This window comes from Apis cerana, linkage group LG5, assembly GCF_029169275.1.
Source record: "Apis cerana isolate GH-2021 linkage group LG5, AcerK_1.0, whole genome shotgun sequence".
In the NCBI taxonomy this organism is placed as follows: domain Eukaryota; kingdom Metazoa; phylum Arthropoda; class Insecta; order Hymenoptera; family Apidae; genus Apis; species Apis cerana.
Genome location: NC_083856.1, coordinates 6,426,612 through 6,443,526, shown reverse-complemented (window position 1 = coordinate 6,443,526; position 16,915 = coordinate 6,426,612). Strand labels below are relative to the sequence as shown.

General features: G+C 42.6%; 2 protein-coding genes across 4 annotated transcripts in view; one reads left to right on the top strand and one right to left on the bottom strand.

Annotated features, from left to right (window-relative positions):
- Positions 1–16,915, bottom strand: part of LOC107997643 (uncharacterized) — a 125,170-nt gene that overhangs the window by 31,108 nt on the left and 77,147 nt on the right. For all 3 annotated transcript variants that reach the window (XM_017056393.3, XM_017056394.3, XM_017056397.3), the window contains exon 4: positions 8,924–9,346. In XM_017056393.3, the coding sequence (XP_016911882.2) occupies positions 8,924–9,346 (423 nt within the window). The remainder of the gene's footprint in view (positions 1–8,923; positions 9,347–16,915) is intronic.
- Positions 1–16,915, top strand: part of LOC107997665 (serine/threonine-protein kinase greatwall) — a 113,325-nt gene that overhangs the window by 41,635 nt on the left and 54,775 nt on the right. The gene's annotated exons all lie outside the window — the stretch shown is intronic.

Below are 16,915 nucleotides of genomic sequence, written 5' to 3'. Positions count from 1 at the left end.
AATTAGCGCGAGTCGTGTTCTTTGAAAGTGATTTACGCGATTCTCTCTATTTTTTTTATACTTTTCTTTTTTTTAAGTCATTGCTGAAATAAACGCTCAATTTATTTATCAAGTGAAAGTGATAAGCTACATTCCTCCAAGTTCTAAGGAATATTTCATATATTGTGTCTTGGATCGCTTTTAAATTGCGAATAATTTGCATAAATGCCATTTCGATTCGAAGAAAGAGGCAAATTTGTTTTTAAATTAAACCGCAACAAACGAGAACACGTTTAAAAAACTATTCCAAGATGTTCATTAATCGATTTATCACGATCGATCCGTCGACACTCGAGCCTGACTCCGTTATTACCTAATGAAACGTTGCTATACGAATTCCTGCTCTCAACTTGCCACCAGTTTTCTCGACGTGCCACTCGAAACGGCAATTTTCCGCGATTAAAATAAAAAGACTCTTCGAGATTCGTTTTTTCACGTTTCGTTTGTAGAAAACAAACTTCCTCTATTTTCACTCCACCCCTTCCCCGATTGTCCGATTGATTCGAAGAAGCGAAATATATATATATATGGAGAAAAAGGCAAAAGTGGCGGAGAAAGAGAAGAAGGAACAGGTTTCTCGAAAGTGGTGGGATCGATCGATCGATCGATCCGAACGGATACAACGTTATTATCGCGAACGACAGGAAACGCGAAGCACGGCGAAATGAAATCCACCGCGAGCGATCGGTTCGAATTCCATTTCTCAACGCGTAATGCATCCATCCCCCGATGCCTTCCACGTACTCGAGTCGAGATGTAATGATACGCTATCGCGTGTCGAGGAGAAAGAACCGACAAAAACCCGTGCAGCGCAAGATCTCGAGAAACAGTGTTTAAAACAGTGCCGGCGAACAGTGTGGCAAACAATATAATCGATACGTTCAATATCTCCTTGGAAACACGAACTTTCCACATGGAAGAGTTGCGCAACCAACCTATGACGAAACAAACTGTTCGAAAACGAAGTTTGCGCTTTGGGATTTATTGCAAGTACGACGGAATCCTCGAATTTCAACGGATTTCAATTAATTTCAGGGATTGTTCTGTTAAAATCCGAACGAATCTCCGAGGTTGTTGTTAAGAAATTGGAAATTTATTCATCGAAGAATTCCTCTGTATTCCCACTCAATCGTCACAAAATCACACGATGAAAGAAATGTCCCGAAATTGAAATGAATGAAAATTTCAAAGAGCGAGAAGCGCAAGGCAAATTTTATTCCGATCTTATTATAGATATAAAATTTGTCGGAAATTTGTTAATTCTCCTCTCTGATTATTCGCAGGGGAAGTGGGACGTCGCTGCAGCGAAATGGTGATCCGAGGAAAGGAAGAGTCGTCGCAACTTGTCGTTGACGATCTTCCGGAACGATCTTTATTGCGGCGGCTTGCTGTGAAACCGTATGCCGATTCTTCAACCCCCATGGCGCGGCCATAAGGGACTCGGCTCGAGCGTGACAGTTCCCCCTCCCCCGGCCTTCGACATTATCCCCGAGAGGAGGCCCGTCCGCGACGAGCTTTTGCCGGCTGGCAAAATCTTCTGACTTAATGGGACCGCGACGAGGGATAATAATAATTTCGCGTCGTTAAGGGTAACGCGCTTCACGCCTCCTTCCGCGCGATACGGCCGGGAGAGATGGACGTTGTTGATGAGTCCGTCCGATCGTTGGATGGACAGGGATTCGCGTATCACGCGGCCCCATCGCCACTCTCGATTTTCGAGAATCCGTTTCGCTTGCTTCTGGGCGAAGGGAGAGCACTTTCGAGTTTGTTAAATTTCTCCAATGTCTGCCTTCGTCTGTCTATTTTCTTCTTTTCTTTTTGCTTTTCCGGGAATCGGGAAAAGGAGATCGATTTCGACGCGTTGTTCCAGGAGATTGAGAAAATCGTTAAGATTCGGGCAACGAGTTTAATGTTTTCGAATGTTTCTCTCTCTCTTTCATTTCGAAGGCTTGACAGAGGGGCATTCCTTAAGGCGCGAGAGATCGGCCGACCACGAATAAAACTCGCGGAAACGCGCGAAATAAAATACCGGGGGCCCCGCAGTTGGCGGCGCAGCTGCGAGCCACTCGCAGTCGTAAATTCCACGGCGTTATCACGGTATTCGTACACACGAAAATGTAGCGAAGGCTGGCTTTCACATTTCAGCCACGCCAATTCCGAGCCCGCGATTGTCGTCGTATCGCCGTTCAAAATTTATTGTTTCGTTGAAACCGTGCCTTGTCCCCCCCCTCTCTCTCTCTAAACACGGCCGCTCTTCTATCGAGTCCCTCTGACGCGAGGGGCTCGAGAAGAAACGGTTCGATTTTTCGATCGTTGCATCGAAATTGCCTGCTTAACTTATTCCCTTATATTTCACTCAACTTTCACGCGTGTAAAATTTATGAAATCACGAGTACGGTAGTAGCCATAATTTTCCTATTGCTTATCCTCCAGTGTCGTATCTTGTGCACGTATATACACGTACATATCGATCGAAACTCGAGTCGCGGATTCGATTAAATAGCGAAATCCATAAGTCCGCGCAAGGATTCAGGTGTGCGAGGTATTTTAAAACCGCGGGATTGGCCGAGGGACGACGTTAGCACAGAATGCGCTTTACAAACTTTGTCCGAGAACAGCTGTAGAATGCGTGAATTTATCGTGTTTCTTCTCGAAGATACCGCAAGCAGAGAGAGAAGACTCGAGTGTAATTACGATCATTTACGAACGTAACTCCTCTCTCGTTTTGACAAGCCGAAGGATTAAGAGATTTTTCCTTTCGAACAGTTGAAAGAAGAAAAGATGGATGGAAGAGTGTCGTCCTAATCGGATGATCGCGCACAGGATCTCGAAGAAATTTCTTTTAATACGTATATATCTGGAGAAAGAGCTTGTAAATTCCGCGATTCTCTCAGGATAACGATCCCGCATAATTGAACCCGTTGCAAAGAGTATGCTAAATAATTTATAGGTTATAAAAGTTTATAGATGTTGAACAAACGAAGCTATTATATATCGTTGAACGAGCGACCGAAGACGATTATGTTGGGGGTTGGGTATCGGTTGCTAATAGGCACGATATACGCTTGAACCTTGGGCACAAGGTCTGGGTTAAGCGTATACCGTTGTCGAAGCCTTGCAGAGAGTTGTCTTGCACGCGGAGTATAAATGGTTGCACCGTTAAAATCGTACGTCATCGCGTGCGACGCCGGGGACATCCGAGTCGGGGGAAAAACGACTTGGACGGGATTCTTTCCGCTACCGTGAGACAAATCATCCTGCTTGTCCCCTCGAATTTTTTTTCTCCCATCCAGCGGGAGAAAGTCGATTGCGATTAATTAAATTTCTCATAACGGCCATCCGTTTTTCTTCGAAATATTTTCGGCTTTCTAACTTGAAATTTCTCGCTGCTTCTTAATTGCATCGAAAGAAACGCCATTTGTCAGTCATCTTCCAAATCCCTCGGATGGATTTTTCTCTCCGATATCTTTGCGTTTTATTTTTCTTCTTTAGATTTAGCTTGGATTTACGAAGAAAATTTGTTATCCGAGATCGAAACTCGGAGGAGAATCACTTTGTTGTTCAAATATAGTATACCTACTACTTTGAATATTTTTTCCGCTTTCATACTTTGGATTTTTGTTTATTAAGCTTTTTGCATAAATGCATAAACATCCACATCTCGTGCGTCTATATATCTTTGCGGCCTGAATCGCATTTTATTGCAAACGTTTCGTATTAATGTAAGCAAACCGTAAACGTTTATGCAAATTCGAATTTTTATGAACACGACTATATATAGAAATAAGATTGAAATAAACATTCGTCTCAAATATGTTGCAACGCGGCTTCGCTTTGCTCTCAATATCTCGTATCCTTGTGCCTCCTCTCTGATTATAAATTCCTAAAAACACTTATATTTTTCCCACAAAAGGCACAGGTTTCAATCGGTTTGCTTCGCCCGTGGCGCCAGAACCAGAACCGTGTTATAAACAATTTGTCGAATTCACTTCACACGCAAAGAAAGAAAGAAAGAAAGAAAGAAAACGATTCCTGACTCGGGCTACGAGGCGCATCGAGGAGGAAACGACTGCAGAGTATATCATCTGCCATGCATGCGAACGAGCGGCACCCTTTCCTCGACACAATGAAATTGGATTAAGCTGCAGGGTGGATGCGATCCTCCACCCCTTTTGCAGCTTTAACGATCCACCGCCGTACAAATTGTCGAGATGGTATCGAGGCGGCGATCGAGGGAGAGCACGAGTTGTTGAGACGGTTGGCCGCGAAGAGATAGCGAGCGGATAAAATCGGTAGGATGCGATCGTTGGACGAAGAGAGATGCGTTGAAGGAGATGCGAGGGAAGATTAAGGCGGCGATCTACCCACGGGGTGGTAACACGGAACGGACTGATCTCGATGCCACTGTGTCGTGTCCTGCCTCCTCTCTCTCCCTTCTCTCCTCTCGTCTTTCTCTCGTCGCCCTTGGCCAGGGGACACCGCGCCCTCCACCATCCGTACGTTAAGGATTCTCAACAGTAAATTACAAAATATGCTAAGCGGCCGATATAAATCAAAAGTTGGCAAGGGTAGAGTGGAAGAGGGAGGGAGAGAGAGAAGCTGGGTCTGCTTACCCGTCGATTGGAGCAAGGGTAAGGCTCTCGATCGGCTACCAAAATAAAGAGAGGAGGGAGCGCCTGTGTCACGAATCCAAATGCAGAATCTAGAGAGAGAAAGGAAGAGAGAAAGAGAGAGAGAGAGTGGAGCGAGAGAACGGGATACGGAGTTTGCAAACCGAGCAAATGGACCGGAAGGGCTGGTTGGAAGGCGTCGATATAAATACAGGCTGGCCGGATCTCAGCGTTCTTTAAATCGGTATCGGTTAGCGAGAATTAACGATTTTTCTTGTACGTAGATTTTATTATGGTTGTAAACAGTTTGGAGTTGTTCAACTTTGTTTACCAGGATTCAATTATCAGGATTTTGGTATTCGTTTCGATATCTTTAAGAGTTGCGATAAAGAGTTGTGTTTTAAACTTCTTCTTCTTTTTCTTCTTCTTTCAGGGACGGGTGGTATTTTTAAATTGAAATAATTGTTTTTACGAAAGAGCAGAAAAGAAAAAGAATATCGAAGAATCTTCTAGTAATAAGTAGAAAAAAAATTCGAACCACTGATAATATTTTATTTCACTTGACAATCACTGCTTCGAAAGTAACGGTATCTTCGATGTCTTAAAGTGTTCACAAGGAGGTTAAACGGGTAATACGAAGTGATAAGATTCGTAGATAATTGACAAAGACTCGTTCATTCCAAGTGTGCAACAATCTACGATCATCTTTCTCTCAAGCTGTTGTGGAAAAACTCCTAGAAAAGCAATCCTTTGGAAAACGGAATCTCTCAGAATTTAATCGGCCACTGCGTTACGATTGGATAGAATAATATTTCCTGCAACGAATCTACGAATTTTTTATTGAAAACGATCCATCGAGAGAGCGAGCGAGCGAGAGAGAGAGAGAAGAAAAAGATACCTCTCTATATTTTTCTAATATATTCTCTTCTATTCTAAGATGGATTGAACGAAACAACGAAATTATCACAAATAGATAACATTCGTATTTCGTGCAATGAATCTACGAGAGAGAGAAGAAAAAGATACTCTGTATTTTTCTAATATATTCTCTTCTATTCTAAGATGGATTGAACGAAACAACGAAATTATCACAAATAGATAACATTCGTATTTCGTGCAATGAATCTACGAGAGAGAGAAGAAAATGATACTCTGTATTTTTCTAATATATTCTCTTCTATTCTAAGATGGATTGAACGAAACAACGAAATTATCACAAATAGATAACATTCGTATTTAATGCAATGAATCTACGAGAGAGAAAAGAAAAAGATACCTCTCTATATTTTTCTAATATCTTTTATTCTAAGATGGATTGAACGAAACAACGAAATAAAATTGAAACGCGCGAACTTATCACGAATTCGCCGAACAATTCGAATATTTTACGCGCGGATATAACGTGGAGTGGCTGGACGTGGAATCTCGAAGATTTATGACGGGTGACCGGGTCGTCACGGAGGCCGATTTCGTGGCGTTCCGCGGGGCGAGTCCGCGATCTTCGTGCTGCGATTAAAAGCGCGCGATTACGGATCTCGAATTCGGAAGCCGCGATCGATGGAAAAGGATCGTTTCGGCCGATCTGCCACCACGTTCACCTTCCATACGTAGAAACAGCGAGTGGACAGCGAGTGAAAAGTTGCCTTGTCGATTCGATGCTCGTTCGTTCCTTCTCTTTCTTCCTCTTTCTTCCTCTTATTCGCTCGTCGTTCGTTGATACGTTGGCTTGTGTTAGGTATGCTTTTGAGCTGGCATCTCTCTTTTTAGTAAATTCGTATTTAAAATGTGGAAGGCAATTGTGTGTTGGGCTTGTAGCTATTCATCTAATAATGGAGATTAAGGAAGTTGTTTTGGATCCTATTGAAAATCGAAAGAGAGAATCTTCTTTGAAGATTTCGCTGAAGTAAACGGTATTTTTTAAGCCAGGAATGTTTTTTCTTTTTTTTTTTTTTCTCGGTAATTAATTAAGCGTGTTCCACCTCGGCCACGCATTGATGTGAACGATGGGTATACGGATGAAATTTATTGGTCAATTAGGCTTGATGAATCTGAACCTCGATTCGACTCTTCCCTTCTTTTTTTTTCTTTTTCTTTTTTCTTTTTCCAATCGGGAATTAATCTTTCGGGACTTATATTTCGTTCTGTCAAATTCTTAAATTTCCAATGTTTCCTCGTATATCTAAGACCGAGAAATAATATCACGTAACAATAAACGATAATTTTTTACCGCCGATAAAAACGATTGAGAAGAAAGAAGTAAGGTTTGGAAGTTTCTCAATTCTCGATTCAACTGTTTATCTGACCAGGCATCTGTTTAAAACTAAAGAAGGCCAGTTTGTAACTTCCCACAACCTTTCAATTTCCTACAACTTACATCCACGAACATAATCGCGCGGAACCTCTATAAATTTCGCGTAATAGCCCAATAAACCTTCACAATAAATCCACCTCTCTTACGGAGAAAATCTATCTCTACCTTCACTTCCTTCGTTGTCTAATCTCCCCTCGTTGTTTAATCTCGATTCCTAACGTGGATACGAAAATCCCAGAGACAGACAGAGAGAGACAGAGAGAGAGAGAAAAAAAAGAGAAGAAGAGATTTATATTTTCACGAGAGAAGATTGTTCCACATAGAACCGTGCACGCGATAAATTATGCTACCCGCGAGCACTCAATTATGCACGCGAGACTATTAATCGAGATACGGGGAAACCGTGGATGTTAATAAAGCCGCGTTGAAAGTGTTTTCAACGGCGTTTACACACCTCCTATCCGCCGATCTACCACGCTGATCGACGCTCTCAGACCGATCCACCCAGTCGTCACGCGACGCGTTCGCTACCAACCCTTTTGCCTCGTGGAAACTGTTATTAGATTAGGATTACATTCCTGAAAATTGTGAACGAGTAGGTTGGGAGAAGGATCGAAATTTCGAAGAGAATTAAAAATTGGAAACGAATTTCAAATAAGGAAAAGTGGATCGATTCCTTTCTTTTTCTCCTTCTCTTGCTAATCTCTAATTGGCCCTGAGATATAATTGGCAGATGGTTCGTGATGGACGTTCTCGAGACGGAAAAAAAAAGAAAAGAAAAAGAAACGATGACAAACGACCCATCTTGAGGGAGGGAAAAAGGGACAAAAATCAGGCAGGTCGATTCAACGACAACGCGGGCGCATCCATTCTCAAGAGACATTTCGATCAACGTCGGTCATCTTGTCGCTCGGTAAAAAGCGTCAAGTGCTGGACGCGGATTAATTCAATAACAAAAAACGGGTCTCACCTCGAGGAAAAAGACTTTCTCGACCACCGCCGACGAATGCCTCCTGTTTCGAAGGAAGCGAGATGCTATGGAGATTTCTTCTTTCCGCGAGGAAGTCACGAGAGAGGAGTCATTGCGTGGAAAGCGGGGATTTTTATCGTGGCAGGCTCAAGATAGACTATAAAGTAGCATGAGGCAACACGTGATTCCGCATTAGCTGGATAATAGTAAAGGAAGAGTATCGAAATGCGAAATGAATATTTGACTCTGTCCGTTTCGAGATGTGAAAATTAATCAAGAAAGAAGAAAATGTTGTTACCGACTCTTTCGTTGATTTCTATTAATCGAACGATTGGAATAATTTTAACGAAGTTATAAGCGCGAAGAGGTGGATAGAGATTTTCTAATAAGATTCGTGTTCTTGATATAATTTTTTTATTCTTCGACCGATAAGGTGTGGCTCGATCGATCTATAATCTACGAATAATCTGAATATGTAAGAGACAGTTTATATATCTTGATTAATCGAACTCACAGATTTGTTTTGAATAATAAAAAATGTAATAAATATACAGAGGAGGTGGATTTTATTATTCTCGTTCGTCTCACGAAGGCTTCTCATAATTAAACGACGAAGAGAAATTATATATTATCTCTTAAAAGTAACTTAATCGATAAATCAATCGAGTCTTAAAATTTATGAATTAATATTTGCCCGATCTAACATCTATACCATTCGTTTCCATTAATCGAGGCTCAACATTGAAGAACACTTTATCAAATTGGATATAAAGGAATATTAAAAACACCTATTTGCATCGCGCCTGGAAAAGTCAACTGTGAGAATTTCTTCTCAGCAATGCGAAAAGCACATACATTCTCCTTTCATTCCGACTTTCAACTCTTCCCCCGTCGAAACAAAATCCAACACACACTCGAAGATCAGGCTGCGCACACTCTCGAGCCTCGAATGCTTGGACGATACGCCGTAATAAAAAGAAATTGGAGACTCACGTGGACCAAAGTTCGTGGGTAGGCGGCAATTTGACGTCGGCGTTCTTGTCGGGCAGTTTGTAGTACTCGTAGACATAGGGAGCCGGGTCGTCGCCGTGGCTGGCCACGGCCGAGACCTGGTGCTGCTGTTGTAGATTCAGCATGGCCGCGGTCGCCACCGAGAGCGGGTGCTCGCAGTAGGTCCGCCAGTCGCCCTCCATACCCTGCACCTGCACCTGCACCGCAGCAACCCTCTTGTGTACCTCTGGGTCGGCGCCCTCGGCGCCGCTCTGCAGGGACTGCGCCGCCTGCGCCGCCGCCTCCTCTGCCCCCAGCTCTTCCTCTTCCTCTGTGTCGCGCTGACCTCCCGCCACGTAGCTCGCCTGCTGTTGCTGCGAATTCTCCTCAACGCCGCTCGTATCCTCCTCCCCGCGGCTTCGCCGTCTGCAAAATCCAACAATTTCTTCGCTTCAGTTAATTTTATCGGAATCAAAGGGAAGAATTTCATTTCGAGGCTAGCCAAGACTCCTTTCTCCTTCGTTCTCGACGAACTCTCGATTTAAAGAGTTTCATTGAAGGAAACTAGCTTGGAATAACGAACAGATGGAGGAGAAACGTACTACCTGTAGGTCGTAAAACGAGATATTCGAGTGATCAACTGTGTATAAATATAATCTCTCTAATTTGAACTCTCTCTCTCTCTATATATATATACGTATATATTCTAGAAGGATCTGGATATTTTTTTATGCGCGATTGATAAACGAGCAGCCAATTCTCTTAAACGATCTTTTCCTCGACATCGCAGGCATCCGCGTACATTTTCCAACATCCACGCTGGAAATACCTTTCCCTGGCTTCGATTCAACCGGCCATTTGCCGCGTGGCTCTCGCGGTTCAGAAACGGCTGGTTTCAGAGGTTTAATCCTCGGCGACGATTCTGCCCGGCCATTTCCTGGAAGATGTACCCGCCGCGTATTATAAACTGTTAGAAACGAGTTGGCGATAAATCGCCGGGGGCCCGTCGAATTTATCAATTAACGATAATCGCCGCGCTTTAAGCCACGTTGATGATTCCTCAATTTAGCGACGCCACCAGAATCCCTCCCCCCATCGCGCCACACACGCTCACCATAATTTATCGCCCGCCTCGACGCGATATCTAATCGCCCCTTGGCGAGGCTCAGCTCGGCCAACCTCGGCTGGATATTTGTCACCGCGACTATTTTCGTTTCCGGCCGAGTCTTGGACTCCGATTTAACCGATTGAACGACCGGGTTGAGTTGGAAGGGGACGCGGGGCGAGTGAAGAAAGAAAGGGAAAAGGTTAGGTCGCGTATCGATCGTGATCCATCCATCTGGATCGAAGTTAAACCGTCGAACTGTTCGTTTCAAATAATGTTCACGACGCGTATATAGTTTTCTATTATTAGTTCAAATTATATCGATGCTTTTCGAGTTAAGAGCGATAACTTTAATCGCTTTTTTTTCACTCGCTCGTTAATGGAAATAAAAGAATCATAAAGAAAGAAGAGAATAGAACGATGATTTAAAACGTTGTTTCGAATCTAATCTCCTCCTGAGAGTAGAAATTACACGAATTATAATACGACGGATGAATAAAGATATTCGAAAAAGGAAAAAGAAATAAACGTCACGTATGCAGATGCACGGAGCGGACGAAAAATCGGTTCGAAGAAAGGAAGGAAGGAAGGAAGGATTGGCGGGGGTAAGTCCGTAAAAGGGTGAGAAGGGGGCTGGATATCTACACACATCCGTCCATACATACATACACGAAGATTAATTATTATAAACCCCTGCCTTTTGCCTACAGTCATCAATTTATACTCCTCTCCTGTGCGGAGATCCCAATTCCAAGCCCAATCCTCGCGCACCGGATAAAGCCTCATCCTCTCTAATTTATGCATGTCGAATCAATCTCTACCTCTTCTCTTCCCCTCTCCCCACCAACCCATCCCTCTATCTTTTCTCTACCTTCCTTCCTCCTTTTCAACCACCTTCCATCTCCTTCCACGTCGCGTTCGCTCCTGTTCCCGCAGCTGAACCCATTCCCCCGACCCTCCTCGACGTCGACCCCGATAATGAGGGGCCCGCGTTATCCTGTGCAAATATTTTCCTCGACGACTGTTTGCACAGGCGCGGCGCGGATACGCGAGGATCGAAGGATGAATTATAATGGACGTCGAGCTCGGGTTAATCAGTTCATTCGTGATCATCAAACTGGAGATTCCTTTCCCTTTCCTCTTTTTTGTAGTTGCTGCATGGGAAGGATCCTCTGGGCAAACATGGAAGATGGGGAATATCTCTTCTAGAACGCGATTGATATTTATCGACAAACTGCAAGAAGGAAATTTTACTTTCCTTCAAAAGAGAAGGGGATTCTTAAAATGTTTTCTCCAAAGAGGAAGAAGAAGAAGATTCGTAATTAATTAATCGGTTCATCCGTCAAGATCGTCAAGAGACTTTTCAGTTGATTGTTCTCTGAGCAAGCAGAGATGAGGAAGAAGCCATCGTCCTCTTGCACGATGCATCAGAATGCATTATCCGCGTGCTGTTGCATCTACCTCAACGCACCTACCTCAACGCGCAAATATTGCAGGTAGGTGGGACGCGCCGTGACGAGATAAAGAGGGACACGGAGAAACGCGTTTAATATTCCGTGGGAGTGTTGTCCACGCGACCCGGCGGAGAACCCACCACCGACGCCACCACCGTCACCCTGTTGCTCCCTCGTCCGCATTTCAATAAAGCCGCCTCCGCCCGGGATACAAAACACGCTCCTCCTCCAGTTTGCTTCTGCCAGCTGTTCCCTCCCGATATTTTTAACCGAGTTTCCAAGTTGGGCAGGATTTTATAACGCTTCGTTTCGCGAAAGAAAAACGATCGGAGGGGATGAATTTCAATTGGAACAGTCGATGAAACAGAGGAGAGATCATTAATTTTTAAATCGAATTTTTGGAAGGATGTTGAATTCGCTGATGGATGAGAAAGAAAAAGGAAAAAAAGGAAAAAGGAAAGATGTACTTTGTGCAACGGCGGGAGAAGAAAAATCGTTTACCGTTATATTGAAATTGCACGTCAAACGATTATTAAAAGATCATCTTATCATAAACAATCGTTAAATCTTCGACTAAACGGCAGATCGAAATGTCACAGTTCAAAAACATCGTAAAGCGCTTTATCGCATGGATAATTGAATTTCAATATTGTTTGTGGTAGCAGTTTTAGAATGTCAAACACTGCCTCGGGCCTGTAGAAAAATCGTGGGTGATTACGAATCGTAGGAAAGCTGCATCCAAGAAAAATAAATTTCGACTCAGAAGGGAAATTCTTTCTCGCGTTGTTAACCCATTATCATCAACTTAATCGATTAAGATTATCCGTCGCTTAATAACCCACCGTGGAATGTTCATTTTCACAACGGATACGCGATCGTATATGAATTAACCGTATAAATTTCTTCTGATTGATATATAAAAAAAAAAAAGAAAAAAAAGAATTTCCCGTTCTTCAATTTATTTTACATTTCTCAATATAATTAACAATCGAGTCACACGGTGGAAAAAATTTAACGGTCTCTCGAGAACTTTTAAATTAAAAAAAAAAAAACTTCATCCACGCAACTCTCTTTCATTCCAATTAGAAATCACTCGAAGAAATTCGATATTTCTTCCATCACAATTTTCTTATCCTTGACTTTCATCTCCTCGAAGAATTTTTCTCCTTCCTTTCCGTGATGCGTACGTACGTACATACACGCATGATAAAATAATTTTCCTATCGATTGAAATTTCACGATAAGAATACGGTATTATACGGTGCAATATACTTTCTCTCCGCAACAATTTCACGGCTGCAAATGGATTACCGTCCACTACCGCGGCTCTCCTTGCCGCGAATGGCGGCAAAAGCGTATCGATTCGCGAGAGAAGGTGCGCTCGCGACACAATGACACGCGATCGTTTTCTCCATTCAATACTTCCTCGATTGTCTTGTAACCTCGATCCATAATCCGTAGCCCCGATTTGCGGTGTTAATAAGATTTATAAAGGAGAAACGGCGAAGAAAAGAATGCCGCGATCCTATTCCTTTTCTTTTCTTTTCTTTTTTTCTTTTTTTTTCTTCTTATCCGATCTCGTATCTCGATACATAATGTCACCATCGCCCTCTCACACGTCCCCGCCGTTTGACCGCCAACCTGGCATACGGTATGCATACTAATTTCACAAATAAATCTATTTCTACTCGAGGTCAGATCGCGTCAGGTCGAAGGGTGAATAAATTTTCGAGAATGTTTTTCTATGAAAAATTTTTCTCTGTCGAGAAGGGATCGAGCTTTTTTTGGTAAATCGCAACCCAGCTCTTGGATTCGAAAATTCTTGTTGATTTTAAATATATCCTTCTCGTTTATCGAGAAAAATCTTGGAATCTATTTTGGATTTTTTCCACAAATCTTATTATTCTATTTACTTTTTCTTTCTTGTTTACTCTTCTTCTTCTTCTTCTTCTTTCTTCGAGAAACATTTCTCATTGAATTATATCCATTTCGGATCGCAGAAAATTTTAAAAGTATATTTTCCTTTCCTTTCCTTGATCCTGGAATTTCTCATCTCTTCTCGTCCTTTCGAATTCAATTCCAAATATTATTATTATCATTATTATATAAATTATACAATTCAATCTTTCAATTTTGCATCGTCAAAGTGGTTAGCAGCGACCTGCTCTTATTCTTATCTTCCATTCCAAGCTATAATCGCGCTTAGCGATATATCTAATCCTGCAAAGGATAAAAATCTTCTCGTTTCGAACGAACGAAAGTTAAAAAGAGGAAAGGAAAGAAAAAAGGCCTCCTCTCCCCACGGTATATCGGTCGATCGTAAAGGAAACAGGATATCGCGAGGAGAGCAATCCTCGATGAATCCTCGCGTGTCTCGCCGGCATAAACGTGGCCACGTATTAATCTGCTACCGTCTAGAGACACTCTGGTTTTTCTGCGTTTTCTGTGTTGGGTGGTGCCGCCGGAAGTGACTGGTTACTCCTGCAGACACGCGTGAACGCGTCCATTACGGTGGCTCGCGACATACAAAAACAAAGAAGCGGCTTGCCTTCTCCTCGTCTCGCTCGAGAGATCGAGATCCGAGGAGGGAGAATGGAGAGTTCTCCGTTCGTGGAAAATGTGAGATAATGTAAGAGGGAAACGATCGAAATTTTTCGCGCCAACGATCGGTGGAGAGGAAGAAGAAGGAGGAGGAGGAGGAGGAGGAGAAGAGAGTTGGTGAAAAACGGTGGGGCGGTTGATGCGTAATAACAGTGAATCGGGGATCGTTGGCGCGGTATAATGATTCGAAATGAACGAGCGCTTTTGGAGAAAACAGCAGGGATTGACAAGGTTGGATGATAGGAGTGGATCAATTCATCGGGATGGTGGCCTATCAGCTTTTCGATTTTTGGAATTGTTACATATCGAACACGTTGACGTCGGCGAGAATTGAGAGCATCGAAGAATAAATGCGATTTTTCTTTTCTTTTCTTTTCTTTTTTTTTTTTTTGAGAGAAGAAGCGTGATTTCGGATTGAGAAATTTGTCCTTCTGATATTCTGAAATAATATGTTTAGAAATTGTCTTTTGATGTACGGTGGATTTTAAATATTAATGAAATTTTCTCTTCTTCGAAAGGTTAAGGCAATAGAGAGATATTAATTATTATTGTATATATATAAATTTCTTCCCTCTGAAAGGGTTAAAGTAACAGAGATTTTATATTATTACTGAGATAATGATTAAGGTGACAGAGATTTTAATTACTAGTGACACTTTCTTCCCATGAAAAAGTCAAGATAATAAAAATTTTAATTATTAGCGACTTTAAATATTAATGGAATTTTTTCCCCACTGAAAGGGTTACAATAATAGAAAGCATAATTTACCATTGTCGAAAGTGTTAATGGATTACTGTTAAACTGTAAGGTTAATCGCGTAGGATCGAAGGTTTCACGATCGATGGTTGCAATCGAGCAATCGGATGGAGTTCATTCGTGGACCACGGATTATGCGAGGCGCGCTCTTCGTTCCTCGCTTGGATTTTTTCGTGGCAAGACGAGCGGGTGGCGAGATTTACGAGGCCATTGTTCGTCCGCCGGGGAAATTCCGCGGGAGAAGAATTTTTAATTGCCCGATTAATTGCGCCCGTTAATTCATTCCCCTCCGATCGAACATCTGTTAGGAAAGAATTGGCCGAAGACGCGAGAATAAGAATTCCTAGTAATTGATTCCAATGGAAAAACCCGATCCCTCTTTTCGAATCCCTGAGATCCGTGCATCCATCGCCTCGTTCGAATCGAAGAGGCAAAGTTTAAAACTATTCTTTTGTAACGTCATACTAAAATATGAACTTTCTGAACTTAGTTCACCTCTCTTACCAAACACCGCCTCTTTAACAAAAGATTACCAAACGATCCTTACTCTTTATCCTCTCTTTGTTCCTCGCCGATTTCGAAAACCGACGATGAAAAAAGGAGGGGGGACACCTTCTCTTGGAAAAGCTGATCGAAAAGCAACGCCCGCCCGCCCCGTCCAGAAATAAATTCCAAGTGAAAACCGCGGGTCGTTCGCCCTGCAAAACTTCTTCACCTGAAGAATATCTGGTTGAGCGACGTTGGACGACGTTGAATAAGGGTGAAGCGGGTTAGAAGCTCGGCGCGTTGACTTTGATGGATCGAAGATCCCTCTACCCCTCCCCTCCCTATTTGTTTTTTTATTTCGCCACGGATAACGCGGCGTGTCTGACAGGTTACTCTCTCACGGTGTATGTTGACGCGTTCTCGCTTCCGCGCGAGTTCGAGCGGCAACTATGCAGCTGCAACGGCTCGTCGCGAGGAAACTGGATCTCCTCTGCAAATCTCGGATACGTGTGTTGTAACGTAATGTAACGTTGAAATTTCACTTTCCTTCGGTTCACTGACTCGTCGAAGAAGAAAAAATTTATTTATTTTTAATTTGTCCGAAAACTCTTAATTTCGATAAAATATAAACGGAATGCAATCAAAGATTTCCATAACCGACGAAATGCGAATATATAATTTTCGAAAAGAAAAGGGAAGAAGTGATGTTTTTCCCCTTCCTATTGAATTATTGTGCAACCGAAAACCGAACCGAGAGGCGGACGAAAAACGCGAAGCAAAAGCGTGTACGCGTGTAGTTGTACGACGATCCCAGTGAGTCGCACACGCGAATTTTCAGTAACACGATCGCGACGACGAAATATCAATAACCGTAAGATAATACGAAAGGTGTAACGCGAATATCGGTGCACCGCGACGCGCGCGTAATTTCGCCTCGAAAAATGGCACGACTACGTTTCGCGAGGAATATCCCATCCGTGTTGTTACGGTGTTTTCAATGATTCTTCTTCGAACCGGGCGCACGATAATTATGCAAATTGCGCTACTTGTACGGGAAGTAAATCACCGTTTCCCCTATCGAAAAAGTGCGTTTGGTCGTTGGATTCGGATTGTTGAATTAGAGATAACGAGAGAAGCATGTATATATACGTGTGTGTGTGTGTGATGAATTTTAATAGAAATATTGGAAGATTGGAGAAAAAAAAAGATTTAGTATCGTTTAATAATAATTTATGATTTGTTTGTATCGAGAGAGGAAGAAATGTTAAATACATTGTACGATATTGGTAAGGATTTTAAAAGTTTGACGTATGATCTTATACGTTGGATACTCGAACGAATGTTTTGCAAATGAGACAAGCGTGCGTTGCGCGAAGAAACGCGCATTAAAGATGCAACAATGCTTGGATAATAAAGAACGACGTTAATATATCGATAATACCGCCGGGTGAATGCTCCAGGTAGAAAAATCTTTTGAACGCTCGTCGACAGGCGCAGGGACCGCCCTTCGGCTGTTCCATCGCTGCCTACGTCGAGATTCGCTATTCTAAAACAATCGCTCATCAAGTAGACGCAGAGGTGGTTGCACCACT